Below are 15,068 nucleotides of genomic sequence, written 5' to 3'. Positions count from 1 at the left end.
GTATAGAGTGAAAATTGGGGGAAAACCCGATTTATATTCGGGGAAGGTCCAATTTAAGGGGGCAAGTAAACAATATGCCTTGCTGGAGGACAGCAGATCTTGGATTCTGTTCTCATACCAGGGGGATATGTAGACTTCAAGTTGAAGAGTGGGGTCCTTGGCGTCTTAAGCAAACTTGACATTGAGAATGCTTATGATCATGTGAATTGGAAGTTCCTCCTTTATTTGCTTCAAAGGATGGGGTTCCAAGATAGGTGGAATAAATGGATCGAAACATGTATTTCGTCCGTTATGTTCTCTGTTCTTGTGAATGGATCTCCTGCTAGTTTCTTTATGAGCTCTCGAGGTTTGAGACAAGAAGACCCCTTGTCGTATTTTCTATTCCTTACAGTCATGAAGGGTTTAAGCAGACTAATGGAGAGCAAAAAATTTGGGTTATATCAGGGGGTTCTGAGTTGGCAGAGATGTAGCTCATCAGATTGAGATCTCCCATTTGCTGTTTGCGGATGATACCTTGGTTTTTGGTGATACTGATGTCTCCTAACCTAGAATCTAGATATTTGAGGTGCATTCTTGTTTGTTTCCAGGCGGTTTCTGGGCTAAAGATCAATGTTGGAAGGAGTGTGCTTGTCTCAGTAGGGGATGTTCTAGATATTTCCTCCTTAGATGCAGTTCTTGGGTGTGGGGTGGGTGCTTTCCCTCTTCCTTATTTGGGATTGCCTTTGGGGGTTTCCTTTAGGAGGGTGGGGAGCTGGGTATGAGAAGAGGTTGGCAAGATGGAAGAAACAATATCTGTCGAAAGGGGGGGAGATCACTTTTATTAAAAGTACTCTTTCGTCCCTTCCTATTTCAAATCCCATGCACTGAAAGGATTGAAAAAATTCAAAGAGACTTTCTATGGGGTGGAAAAAGGGGAGGAGTTCGAGTATCATTTTGTTAACTGGGAGCAAGTTTGCAAACCCTTGAAGTTAGGCGGTTTAGGCATTCGAAAGTTAGTTCATTTTAATAGAGCTTTATTGGGAAAGTAGTTATGGAGATTTGGTAGGGAACGACATCGTCAGTGGAGAAGGATTGTCTCGTGTCGTTTTAGGGAGGAGCGTGGTGGCTGTTCCTCCCGTCCAGTCACTATTGCGGGAGGCATCGGCATGTGGAAATTTATTCGGAAGGGTTGTGATGTCTTTTCCTCACACATCAGATTCAAGGTTCGTGATGGTAAGGTGTGTTTGTTTTTGGGAGGATTTATAGTGTAGGGATTAGCTGTTGTCTTATTCCTTTCCTAGACTTTACAGTATTGCCGAAAATAGGCACGCATGCGTAGCGGATTGTTATAGGCTTGATAGTAGTGGGGTTACGTGAGATGTGCATTTTAGGCGTTCTTTTCAGGATTGGGAGGTAGAAGAGGTATGTGTTTTTTTGGATTTATTGTAGCAGAAGGATGTTGGCAGGGGTAGTGATGACATTTTGTGGGTCCCTTCCACTCATGGTAGATTTGGTGTTTGGTCCATGTTATTTTGTTTGTCCAATTTCGATAGTCATGATTTCCCATAGAAGATTATATGGCGTTCTAAGGCTCTACTTAGAGTTGCATTCTTTGTTTGGACTGCCGTATGGGGCAAGATTTTGACGTTGGACAATCTGAGAAAGAGAGGTAACACTATTGTTAATTGGTATTGTCTATGTAAAACAGACGGTGAGTCTGTGGATCAGATTCTTATGCACTGTCCTGTGGCGTATGATTGGTGGAACCTCAACTTCGGCATTTTTGACGTACATTGGGTAATGCCTCAGTCTTCCATAGGACTGATTAACGCATAGAGAAGATGCCTAGTGAAAAGTCACGCTCGCGACTATTGGAAGATAGTTCCACACTGTGTTTGGTGGTGCATATGAAGAGAGGAATAACAAAAATTTTGAAGGAAAGGAATCGTGTTTGGCGACCTTGAAAATTCATATTCTTCGTTCTATTTTTTGTTACGTGAAAGGAAACGCTTGCTCCTCGATTGATGACTTAGTTGATCTTTTGAACTCTATTGGTCCTTAGGTTCAACTTTCGTTTTTTATATTAGGGACGCGTTCCCCTTTTGAACGTTCTTGTAATCGATTTTTACTTATCAAAAAAAAAAAAAAAAAAAAAGTAAACAATATGCCTTGGGGGTCTTGTTGATTGCGTTGAGTGGGAGAGACACAGATTTGAGCAAGTGAAGAAGATTATATATATATATATATAACACGTGAATGAATAGAAGAAACAAAGAAAATTAAAGATCCAGCGGTCAATGAAGAAAAAACAGGAAAGGGGAAAAGAGAGAGAGAGTGTGTGTTCCCCTTAATGTGCTCTACACGACTGCGGTTCAAAAATCATTTTTGAAGTTTCAAAATTTGGGTGAATTAGGTCTAGCTCTAGCAATAGATGGGTGTACTAACCTTTAAATTTGTGATTTGTTGTCCTTTTGAGTTTTATATGAATTAGCTTGTTTAGAATGTTCAATTTGTGATATGCATATATATATATATATATATATATAAATGTATTGTTTACCCACTAGTATAGTCTAATATGTTACATGGCCTCGGATACGTGTGTCGAACACGGGTATGTATCCATGCGTTAGATGTGTCAATTCTCCAAATAAAAGGACACACGGACACGGCTAAATATTCATTTTATTAATTATTTTATTTTATTTTTTAGAGTTAAGTAATGTTTTTATCTAATATAATGTTCAATATAAGCATTTAACTCATTTTAAAGTAATAATATAATGTAATTGAATGATTGGATATACTTTTTAAGTACGTGTCTAATCAAAAGTGTCGGACACATATCCCATATTCATGTCCGAGGGATATGTGTCCGATACGAGTACTTCACTACTTTTAAAGAGTTCATGTAACAGAGGTCTAGTGATCTAATGTATGAGAATTTGTGTTGAAGAAAGCATGCTTGAAAATGAATATTTATATGATGTTTGACAAATTGTTAAAATGACATTTCATATTGAAATTGGTTGAGAAAGTACGAATGGACTGTTGTTCAAATTGATGAGATAGGTATATTGGTGGTGTGTCACGTGACGTGTGAAGCTAACAGAATTACTAGGTTTATGTGAATGGTGTTGTGGCTTATGCTTTGGAGTTAATGAGTGAGATTTGTTTTGTTTTGAGGTGATTAGTGATGGAAATGTGTTAATTAATATTTTATAGAATTACGTACTCTGCTCATGAACGTGCTATGTTATCATTGCTATTGCTTAGCTGCATTAATCACATCTTTATATGCTTGTGACATCTCATGAATTAACAGCTAACATTGTTAATCCATTTTCTACTAGGCATTAGCTCACCCCCAACATTTTGCAGATGAGGGAGATGACACTGGAGCTAATTAGTCTCGGATGAAGTCTTTTTTTTGCTTATATTTTGCCTAACTTCTAAATTCTGTACTCTTTTGAAATTTATGGGTTAGGATGAACTTCTACTTGAGCAGCTTGATTAACAATGTGTATTAGCTCGTTTTATTTTGGTTATAACATGTAATAGTTGTATTTGTGTTTGTTTATAAAAACAAGTGTTGTACATAATCAATTTTTTTTTATTTTTTATTTTTTTCGTACTAACACATGAAAACTCTCCTGACTATGGTCCATGGATATAAATTCTCTCTTATTTTTTACTTGGATTTATTGAGAAATCGGATGTTTGACATTAGTGTAAATTGCACATAGGTATACTACATGTGTTGGATTAGAAAAGAGTCCAAGAGTCTCAGGTATTATGAGTAATGCTGGACTTTTTTGACATGCCATTGGATATTATTTCCCTTCTAACATCATTTTGCAACTCACAAACTTCAATGTCATTGATCCTAAGCAATCATTTTACTATTAACATTGTGAGCATATAAATAATAACAGATCCAACTAATGATGCTCAATAACCTGCTGAAATAGGGCATGATTCGTGTCAAACTTTTCCAAACAATGAAAAAAAAAATTATTTGAAAAGAGAAATATATTTTGAAAAAGATATTTTACGTCAAAGCAAATGGAGTCACCAATTCTGGGGTGAGGTGTATGCACATCTCATTTCTTTTAACAGTGTTATATTCTGTTCTTTTTATCATAGAGTTAAAAATCTTTTATATATATATATATATATATATATATATATATATATATATATTTGAGAAGAGGTCCAAAATCCAAATAGTCACCAATGACATGATTATTGTCAGGAAAATAATGTGGATTATAATTTGCATTCTGTAAAAGATATAGTTGAATTATTGTTTAAGTTCAAATAAGTTGCATTTAAAAAGTTTTTTTTTTTTTTTTTTTTTTTTTTTTTTTTTTTTTTTTTTCCTTCTTGGTACTTGTTAGAGTTGCACTACACAATCAACCGAATTTGATTCTAGTTGTTGTGGCGGAAACGCAAAATAACAGCGCACGTTGTTTGAGGAATGATCAAGCAATCATAAAAAAAAAAAAAAAAAAAAAAAAAAAAAAAAAAAAAAAATCACACACAAGAACACAAGATATATATAGTTCATCCAAATCTTAGGGCTACGTCCATGGAGCACACCGAACAAATTCACTATGAAAAAGATGAAAAATTACAAGGAGAATTCTCTCTCAATCTCTCTCAATTGCTCTATCTTGTATTGGTACACATTTATCTCTAATTTTCACCCCTATTTATAGAGTCTCAAACTTGTCCTACAAGAACTTGCTTTTTGTAGAATCAAAAACCAATAAGGAAATTAAATCAGATCAGGAAACTGAATTTTCCTTAAACCAATAAGGAAGTCAAATCAGATTAAGAAACTGAATTTTCACTAACATATTAGGAAACTGAATTTTCACTAAAATTCAGTACTCTTGAAGTTTCCATATAATTAAATCTTTCTAAAAATATTCCACTTAATCAGACTCCACAAAACCACAACAATCTCCCACTTGGAGTCTGGAGCACTTGTAAACCCATTCCATCTTCTTCTCATGCATGTCCTATACATGTCGGTGCGCTTCTTTTTGTCTTCAAGCTAGAAGACCAACTGAAGTTGCGCACAACTTCAGTTTCTCCATGGTCACTATCTTGGTCAACATGTCAACCAGATTCTTGGTGCTAAGTATTTTCTCAAGTGTCAACACCCCATCTTCTAACAAAGATCTGATAAAGTGATACCGAAGTCTTATATGCTTGGTCCTTGAATGAAATGCTGAATTCTTTGCTAGATGTATCGCACTCTGACTATGACTGTGCAAAACATTCTTCACCTGTTCGAATCCCAATTCTGTTAACAAACCTTGTAACCAAATCATCTCCTTACTGGCATCTGTCATCGCCACATACTCTTTCTCTGTAGTAGATAACGCTATAATCCTCCGTATTTGCGAAACCCAACTAACTGCAGTTGTACCCACCATGAACACATACTGGTAGTACTTCTTTTGCGGTCCACCTCACCAGCAAAGTCTGAATCTACATAACCATGTAGCTTCACTTCACCCCTTCTGAAACATAAACATCTGTCTGTGGTACCCCGTAGATATCTCAATATCCACTTTACTGCTTCCCAGTGTAGTTTGCCCGAATCCTTTATGAACCTGCTTACTACTCCCAATGCATACGCAATGTCTGGTCTTGTGCACCCCATGGCATACATCAAACTTCCAATGGCTGAGGCATATGGAATTTTAGCCATGAAGTTTTTCTCATCTTTTGTCTTCGGACACTGATCTTGAGATAAGCGGAAGTGATTAGCTAAGAGAGTACTCACCGTCTTAGCATTATTCATGTTGAACCTCTTCAGAACCTGTTCAATGTACTCAGCCTGAGACAACTGCAAAATACCTTTATGTTTGTCTCTGTTAATCCTCATCCCAAAAATCTGCTTCGCTGCGCCAAGATCCTTCATCTTGAATTCACTAGATAACTGCTTCTTCAATTTGCTAATTTCTTCAAAATCAGAACCTGCCACTAACAAGTCATCAACATAAAGTAGAAGGATAATGAAACTTGACTTAAATCTCTTGAAGTAGCAGTAATGGTCAGCATTGCACTCGTTGTAGCCATGTCGCTTCATAAAACCATCAAACTTCTTGTACCGCTAACTCGGGGCTTGCTTCAAACCATATAAACTTTTCTTCAACTTACACACTAGTTTCTCTTTTCCTTTGATTGAGAAACCCTTCGGTTGTTGCATGTAAATCTCCTCCTCAAGGTCACCATGGAGAAAAACAGTTTTGACATCTAACTGCTCGAGGTGCAACCTTTTTGCTGCAACAATGTTAAGAACTGAGCGAATGGTACTCAGTTTCACAACCGGGGAAAAAATGTCTGTGTAGTCAATGCCTTGCTTTTGCTGAAAGCCTTTGACCACCATTCTCGCCTTGTATCTCTTGAAACCATCATGTTCCTCTTTCACTCTATACACCCATTTGTTGTGAAGAGCTTTCTTCCCTATGGGCAACTTGGATAGTTCCATGTTTTGTTAGAGATAAGGGACTTCATCTCATCTTCCATTGTAAGCTCCCACTTGCTGGCATCTTCAACTTGACATGCTTCAGCATAACATTCAGGCTCACCATTATCTGTGAGCAACATATAATCCAAATATTTTCTATTCGGTACATGAGGTCGCGTAGACCTTTTGGGTGCAGGCATAGGAGTTGGAATTTACGGTGAACTATGCTTTGTGAGTTCTGGCCAAGAACCCTCATATGTCTGCTCCGCATCAATGCTCTCTAGATCATCATCCAACTCAATAAACTCAGGCTTACTCTGTACATGACTAGTTAACTGTGCTGCATCTCTATCCTTGTACATCACTTTCTCGTTGAAAACACATCTCTACTTCTGATGATTTTCTTGTTCTGATTATCCAAAAGTCGATAACCAAACTCATCACCGCCATACCCAACGAAGATGCATTTTAGTGACTTGGGGTTGAGCTTTCCCTTAGCATGGTCACTAATATGCGCATATGCAATACAACAAAAAACTTTCAACCATGAAAGATTTACCTCTTTGCCACTCCATACCTCTTCTGGTATTCGATGCTCTAAAGGCACCGATGGTTCACGATTTATTAGGTAGGATGCTGTATTGACCATTTCTGCCCAAAACTGTTTGGGTAGACCCGAATGTATGCGCATGCTTCTGGCTCTTTCTGTCAATGTTTGATTCATCTGTTCAGCCACCCCATTTTGCTGTGGGGTTCTTTTCACAGTCCTCTCTAATCTGATCATATTATCAAAACAGAACTTCTTGAACCCAGTGTCTTCATACTCACCATCATTGTTTGATCTCAACCTCTTAATCTTCAAACCTGTCTCATTCTCCACCACGACCTTCCACTTCTTGAACACATCAAATACCTCAGATTTGTGCTTCAAAAAATAAACCATACCTTCCTCGTGTGATCATCAATGAAAGTCATGAAGTAGGATTTTCTGCCAATGGATGAAACAGTGGTTAGCCCCTAAACATCTGTGTGAACTAACTCAAGTTTCTCCTTTTTGAGATCTCTGCCACTCTTCTTAAAACTGACCCTCTTCTGCTTGCCCATCACGCAACTCTCACAGAAGTCAATATCAATTGCCCATATACTTAGTAGTTTCCCCTTTGAGTACATAATCTTTAGCCCCCTTTCACTCATGCGACCTAGTCTCTAGTATCAAAGGTTGTGATCTTTTCTGTTTTTTGTAACTGCTATAGACCCACAAGCACTGGTAATTGTGTAGAGAGTGCCAGATTTCTTACCACGTGCAATGGTCATAGCGCCTCTGGAAAGTTTCCACGAGTCTCCATTGAAGGTTCTAACAAAACCTTCATCTGACAATTGTCCCACTAAAATCAGATTCTTTTTCAAGTCAGGGATGTGTCTCACATTCATTAACTTCCAAGCTAACCCATTCAACTTGATTTGCACTTCACCCTTGCCAACGATGCTGCATGGCTAATCATCACCAAGATACACCTTACTAAGGTTACTCGGTTCATAGCTATTAAATAGTTCTTTGTTTGAGGTGCCATGAAATGATGCGTCAGAATCTAAAACCCATGACTCTACCTTGCTCTCCAAAGAGCATATCAATGCATCATCTGATTCTTCTGAGACAAAGTTTGCTTTAGTTTTTCTTTTGGTTCCCTTCTTTGGAAGTCTGCAATCAACACGGTAATGTCCTTTCTTTCCACAATTCTAACACTCAACGTCACTGAGATCTGTGGAATTCCTGAAATTTTGAGACTGTGTCCTTTCATTCCTTGACTTGGATCTGCTTTTGTTTCTATTACTGTTGCCCTTCTTCTTGTTTGAACTCTTGCCTCTGCTTTCAACATTCAATGCTGAACCACTGGTGGAAACCCCTGTTGTTTGCTTTCTAATTTCTTCAGTCAGAATCATGCTCACAACTTCATCAAACTTCAACTTAGTCTTCCCTGCAGAGTTACTGATCGCTGTAACTGTGCCACTCCAACTCTCAGGTAATTGCCCTAGAATTAGCAGTGCTCAGACCTCATCTTTGAAGTTGATATCAACAGATTCTAATTGCCCAACTATCTCGTTGAACGCATTTAGATGTTCGTTGAACTTACCACTTTTGACCATCTTCATGTTGAACAACTTCTTGATCAAGTGTACCTTGTTCGCTGCATAAGGCTATTCATACACACTAGAAAGAGCTGCCATGAGAGACTTCGTCGTTTTCTCGTTCTTGATGTTGAAGGCGACTGACTTTGACAACGTTAATCTGACGGTGCCAAGAGCCTTCCTATCAAATAATTCCCAATCTGCATCATTTGTATCCTCTGGTTTCTCTCCCAAAGGTTGATACAGATTTTTCTGAAACAAGATGTCTTCAATTTGGCATCTTCCAAAAACTGAAGTTTGTGCCATCGAATTTCTCGATCATGGATGTGGATGTTTTATCTTCTGATGCCATTACTCCCACTCGAACGGACAGATCTGATCGAAAGACTTTCGGAATTTCGTCAAATACCTTCTGTGCCCTAGGTTCTCAACCAAAGGCTCTGATACCAGTTGTTAGAGTTGCACTACACAATCAACCGAATTTGATTCCAGTTGTTGTGATGGAAACGCAAAATAACAACGCACGTTGTTCGAGGAATAATCAAGCGATCAAAAAAAAAAAAAAAAAATCACACACAAGAACACAAGATATACATGGTTCACCCAAATCTTAGGGCTACGTCCATAGAGCACACCGAACAAATTCACTATGAAAAAGATGAAGAATTACAAGGAGAATTCTCTCTTAATCTCTCTCAATTGCTTTCTCTTGTATTGACACACATTTATCTCTAATTTTTACCCCTATTTATAGAGTCCCAAACTTGTCTTACAAGAACTTGCCTTTTGTGGAATCCAAAACCAATAAGGAAATTAAATCAGATTAGGAAACTGAATTTTCCTTAAATCAATAAGGAAGTCAAATCAGATTAGGAAACTGAATTTTCACTAACAGATTAGAAAACTGAATTTTCCCTAAAATTCAGTACTCTTGAAGTTTCCATATAATTAAATCCTCTTAAAAATCTTCCACCTAATCAGACTCCACAAAACCACAACAGTACTCACACACACATGTCTCTTCTGAGACTTGAACTCGTGACCTCCTTTTGGAAAGTAAGAGGCTGATACGGCAAAAAGTCTAGGCCACTGGTCCATTGATTTTAAAAAGTTATTTTGTTGCATGACATACGGATATTTGCTCTTGGTTATTCCAATTCTCACTCGCAGAGTGAATTTGTTGTGAATGTTTCAGAAGATTGTTTCATCCTTAGCCCGTTCCCCATAGCAATGAAATGAATTGTTCTTCTGATTGAACTGTAATGGTCATCCAAGGCTATGAGGAGTACAAATTTGTATTTTGCATAATTGGGGACAAACTTGTATTCTGCATTGTTTCATCCTTAGCCCCGTCCCTATTGTTCTTCTGATTGAAGTGTGATGGAGGTGCAGCAGCAGCAGCGGAATCATACGAACATGTCATATTATTTCTAAAAGGACCAAAAATAACCTTGTATTATAGAGCTATAGAAGCTTGGAATCTCAGCAACCTGACTCTTTTTAAATTATTTTTATCATTATGTCTAGTAATATTATTAACATTGTAATTCATGAAGGATAGTACTGTAAAACTTGTATAATTTAGAATAATACTTAATTTAAAACCATTTTTCTTTCCCTCTTCCGCCCATTTTTGGACCGATGAAAATCTTGTATTATTCTTTCTTGTTTTTATATCATCTTTACGGAACAAAGGAAATTAATTTGTTTCTTCCTATTTTTTTTTTTTTTTCACACCTCTTCCTTCCTTTCTTCCTAACAAACAAAGCATAAAAGCAACAAAATTGTAATCAAAGGTCAAATCTTAAAGAGTTTTTGATTCAGTTTATTGACAATTTATTTTAGATGCATGTCATTGTTTGGTTTTCCAAGTATGTTTGTCCATTCGATATCACAATGCATCACCACACCATCGTACTTCTTATCCTTGAATGGTTAATTGTTTGGATTCTTTAAAGAGAAAAGAGGCCTTAGATAGGGTGACCCCATATCCCCTATGTTGTTTGTTATTGCTATAAAGGTCCTTACATTATCCATTAATAAAGCTATTTTTCAGAATCCCAAATTTAGTTCCCCAAATGACAAACATATGGAAGTTGACTACCATTACGTTCGAGAAAATGTGGTTCACAATGAATTGGATGCCAGGTATATAAATACTATTGATTAAGTTGTCCACATCTTCACTAATGCTATGTTCGGAAGGAAGGAAAGAAGAGGGATGAAAGGAAAATAGGAAAGAATGAACAAAATTCCTTCGTTAGGTAGATATGATATAAGGAAAGAAAGGATAATAGGAAGAATGAGTCATCTTTACTACTCTACAAATTTTCATCTACACAAATATGGGAGAAAAATAAGAGAGAAGACAAGTGGGTCTATTATAAAAGTTTTAAATTACTACATCACCCTTCATAAATATTTAATAAATCTCATAAATAAATTAAGGGGTGGATTTAATAACTTACTGATCAAATTCGATAAACCAAAAAATATGGTTACACTGTAACATGGTTACACTGTAACATGATTATTAGAATACATCCCTCCTAAAATCTCTCATTATGTTTATAATTCAATATCTAAAATTAAGATATTAAATCTATTGTATCCCTATAGTCAAGGAGACAAGTGTGTATATAAATACATGTACCAGCGTTGCATGCAAGTGAGGGGGCAATTGGCCCCCTGATTTTTTTTTTAGTAATATATTCTTATAATTTATTTATTTTTAATAATATACCCATAAAATATTATCTTTGCCCCTGAAATTACTAAAACAATTTTTATTGCCCCCAAATTTCATTTTTGGTCCCCCTTACCTTACATCCTGAGTCCGTCGCTGCTTTGACATTATATGAAATCTCAATCAAAGCTGAAAATTTTAAGGAATAGACATTGTTCCATAAATGAAGTAAATCATCCTAGTCTCTCTTTTCCCTCCCTACACGCACATACATGGATAATCCGGAGAGATTTCGTTAGAGGGCTCTTTGGCAATTGAAAGGAATACCCGTTTACTTATGTTATTCTCATAGAGTCAATGTTCAATTGTTGGAAGAAAGAGATGCTCTAACTAGAATAGTACGAATTAAGAACAAATTGGGTATACGAAAGAAATAGTTGTTTGAGAAGATGTCAAATATTATATAGCCATTCGGAATTGGATTATAGGTATGTTAGGGCTGGAAATCTCATTTTAATTTGGATGACATTCTAAAATGTCATTTATTAGAATATCATGTTAGCTCTTTATGTGCCGGTCAATGATTATCGTGAAAACTAGTTTGGATGGATAGAATTGGAAGGAAATGAAAAGAAAAGAAATGGATGGATATTGTTATTTATTTTTTATTTGTCATTATAGAGAGAAAATAAAAGATAAAGAGATATTGAAACTGATAAGATAAAGAAGTTGAATTAATGGTAAATGTTTACCTTTTTGATAAAGAAATATCAATAACAATATATATAACCCTCCTTCTGTTCAACCTGCCCAAGTCCCATCCTTAATTATCTCCATATCCATGCTTCATAAACATGTACAAAATAGAGCCCCAGAGGCCCAGTCCCATGGACAGATACAATCATTCAACAAAGACAAGCCCTAGTCCTAACTAGAGCAGCCCAACCCAACAATCAAAAAAAAGCACGATGAGACATTGCCACCAAATCAGAAACAGAGCATCGAGATATAGGATTGGGAATATGGAGTTTGGCTAGTACCATGGTTGAATGCATAGTAGGTATGCAAGGCCTGAAAGAGGTGAGATGGGACCAATTCACTTGAAGAAGATGGGGGTAGGGTTAATGGAGGAAGGGACCAAATCAAAGAATCTGAGAGCTGAGGATCAAGATCAAAGCTAGGCAGTATCTGATGGTTGCTGAGCCCAGGAATTAATCTGGCAACTTCCCCAGGTACGTTCCAAGACCCATTACATTAGGAATCACATCTTTTAACTGTTGCTGCCAAAAGCTCCAATTGAAGAACTTGAAAGAAATTTGACCCAGATAAGTCTTAAAATGTAAATGGGCCCCAATAGGACTCCAATTATCAAACCAGAGTTTCGTGGAAGAACCATCACCAATCTTTGTGCTTAATAAGAGAGTTGACAATGGGGTTTATATTCAGCAGGGATCTCCAATTCCAATATCAATTTTGAGGGATCTTTATGGTCCAAATGGACCTATCCTTGATTAGATTTGTTCATCCCAGGAAGTTTAGGCAACACAATCCACCAGAGAGCTTGGGATAACATATGTTGGACCTCTGAGTCTGTGTGAATGGCCATGAGATTTGAAAGAAGTTGAGAAGGAACTGATTGAATAATGAAATAGAGGGAAGTATGAATTACCTAGGAATTGGTGGGGATCCTTGCCTTAAAGATTTTGGAAGTATTGGAGAATCTCACCTTCCACTAAATCTCCACTATCAAGCTTCCTGGCAATATTTGCCACCCCCATACTCTTATTATTCCATGTATAGAAGAGGCCACTGTATCTCAAATCTTCAATACCTGCATCATGCAAGCATTTACTGAACTGAGTTATAGCAGCAGATATTCTATTAGAGCCCCAACGAGTTTCACTAGGCCCCTTGATTGCATTGAAATCGCCAAAAATTATCCAGGGGATTGTAAAACAGATTGAAGAATGCTGGATTAGGTTACTCCAGAGAGATTTTCTCTTCACTGCTGAAAAGGAGACAAAATACCATTGGCACTTTTTTTTTTCCCAAAAATTTGGTGACTAACTTTAGTGATTACTCGTGTCAGGGGTACCCTTGACTCTGAGTTGGATGATGACGAAATTTTTTCTAGAAGCTGCTCAACATTTCTTGAAAATGGAATGCCCATACCAGAGCTTATACACCATTACACTGCCATTATATGTATCTATGTATCTATATATATATGAAGAATGGCTAAAGCAAGTTCCTTCCCGTTCTTGCTATGCAATCTTGTATCTTTTTAATTTATGTGTTAAGAAATAAGATGTTGGCATACTGATGGAAGAGCTTTTATGAGGACGGAGATCGTCTACGGTGTCACCAAGATGAGAGGTCCCCGTTACACCTTCTTAAGCCAAAACCTCCTTCAGGTCTCTCTCTCTCTATATATATATAAACATACGCACACTATATATATATATATGGTAAACAATTTAGCTTTTGCTTCATGTGTTGCTGAATTCCTTGAAATGTCTTGCTTTGTTTATTCATTTCTTTATATTCCCATGTCATGTTTAAGTTTTAAGGCTTTCATTTAAAGGTTTGAGATAGATTCCTCATTGTTAGTGGTCTCACTTTCGCAATAATGCCAGCATAAGATGTCGCAAGATAATTATTTAATGTATCACTAATTCGAAAAATGAGAAATTGATTTAGTTTAATAATTACAGTATGTCTTACTTGGAAACAAAATGAGTTTGTGGTGATCCAAATTGCTGCATGTATTTTCATCTACATCATCTTTACTCTTTCAGAATGCGTGTAGTTGTGTTTTCATGTTGCATTTGAAGGTGAAGTTGTTCATAAATATTCTGACTGTCGAAGAAACTTGAACCTTTATATTTACAACTGAAAGTATGGATGAATTTTAGGAGCTTGCCTTCTATAATTCAGTTCTTTTACCACCACTCTTGGGCTACCTGCAATTTTCTCTAATTGTTGATCCAGTGGGAATGATTTGTTTCGCATTGAGATGCAATCTGAAATGCACGAAGGATATATTAATTATTTGGAATGTCCAAAAATGGCAATGTTGTTTGCCAGTATTGCTCAAGCAACCTAACAAAAATGCTATCATATTGTTTAACCCCTGTTTTAAATTCAAAATTTGGCGTTTGATGCATTTTTTATTTAGTTATTAGAATGCTGAATATTAGGATATCTTCTACTGGTCAATTTGATTTACTAATTTTGAAGATTATTCCTAAAGTAACGCATTGTACTGTGTACTAAGTTAAATGGATGTTACAGAATATTTGAAGTACTTGAGTTGGATGCAACATGGTAGGGCTGAGTATGATATGTGCCAATCACAAGGTGTGCCTGGAAAAAGAAAAGAAAGAAATACTATTTTGCTAACTCAATTTCCAGAAAAAAACAAAAAAGAATACTCACAACTGGATTTTCTCAACATCTTTCTACACAAAAGTATTTTCCAAAGTGTGCAAACATTCTTTGTAGGTAATAATATGTTGTATAGATAGTCCAGCTTGCTCTAGCGTAAAGGAAAAGAAACTATCAGGTATTCTGTGACCTCTGCAGCCCGTTTCATATTTTCCCTGGCTGTTTCCCTTGTACCTTACTTGATTACAGGTATGGTCAGTGATCTTGGTTCTAAAATGATATACTGTGATAGGAAGTCTCCTCTCAGCTTATCCTCAATTAATGTTTTCTGTATGCATCCAATTGTTTATCTTTTCTTGTTCAGCTGTCAACTGACTCTGTCCACTTTAAGATCTCATTTTT

At 36.6% G+C, this 15,068-nt stretch overlaps 1 protein-coding gene across 1 annotated transcript; it reads left to right on the top strand.

Annotated features, from left to right (window-relative positions):
- Nucleotides 1–237: 237 nt before the first annotated feature.
- On the top strand, nt 238–3,389 carry LOC132278119 (uncharacterized). The gene is made up of 3 exons (XM_059779941.1): nt 238–447; nt 588–755; nt 3,333–3,389. The coding sequence occupies exons 1-3, from the start codon at nt 238–240 to the stop codon at nt 3,387–3,389; spliced, it is 435 nt and encodes a 144-aa protein (XP_059635924.1).
- Nucleotides 3,390–15,068: the final 11,679 nt, after the last annotated feature.

The sequence above is a fragment of the Cornus florida genome, unplaced genomic scaffold (genome assembly GCF_030987335.1).
Source record: "Cornus florida cultivar Cherokee Brave unplaced genomic scaffold, ASM3098733v1 CherokeeBrave_3.0.0_Hap2_Chr01, whole genome shotgun sequence".
Classification (NCBI taxonomy): domain Eukaryota; kingdom Viridiplantae; phylum Streptophyta; class Magnoliopsida; order Cornales; family Cornaceae; genus Cornus; species Cornus florida.
Note: the sequence above shows the minus strand (reverse complement) of the source record. Positions and strands in the feature narration are given on the sequence as shown.

Bases quoted from the DNA above. Each gene is read 5' to 3' on its own strand.
- LOC132278119 (XM_059779941.1), top strand. From the start codon at position 238: ATGGGGTTCCAAGATAGGTGGAATAAATGGATCGAAACATGTATTTCG. The intron at 448-587 runs GTTCTGAGTTGG...GTTTGTTTCCAG, and splicing joins AATTTGGGTTATATCAGGGG to GCGGTTTCTGGGCTAAAGAT. The intron at 756-3,332 runs GTATGAGAAGAG...ATTTTCTACTAG, and splicing joins TTAGGAGGGTGGGGAGCTGG to GCATTAGCTCACCCCCAACA.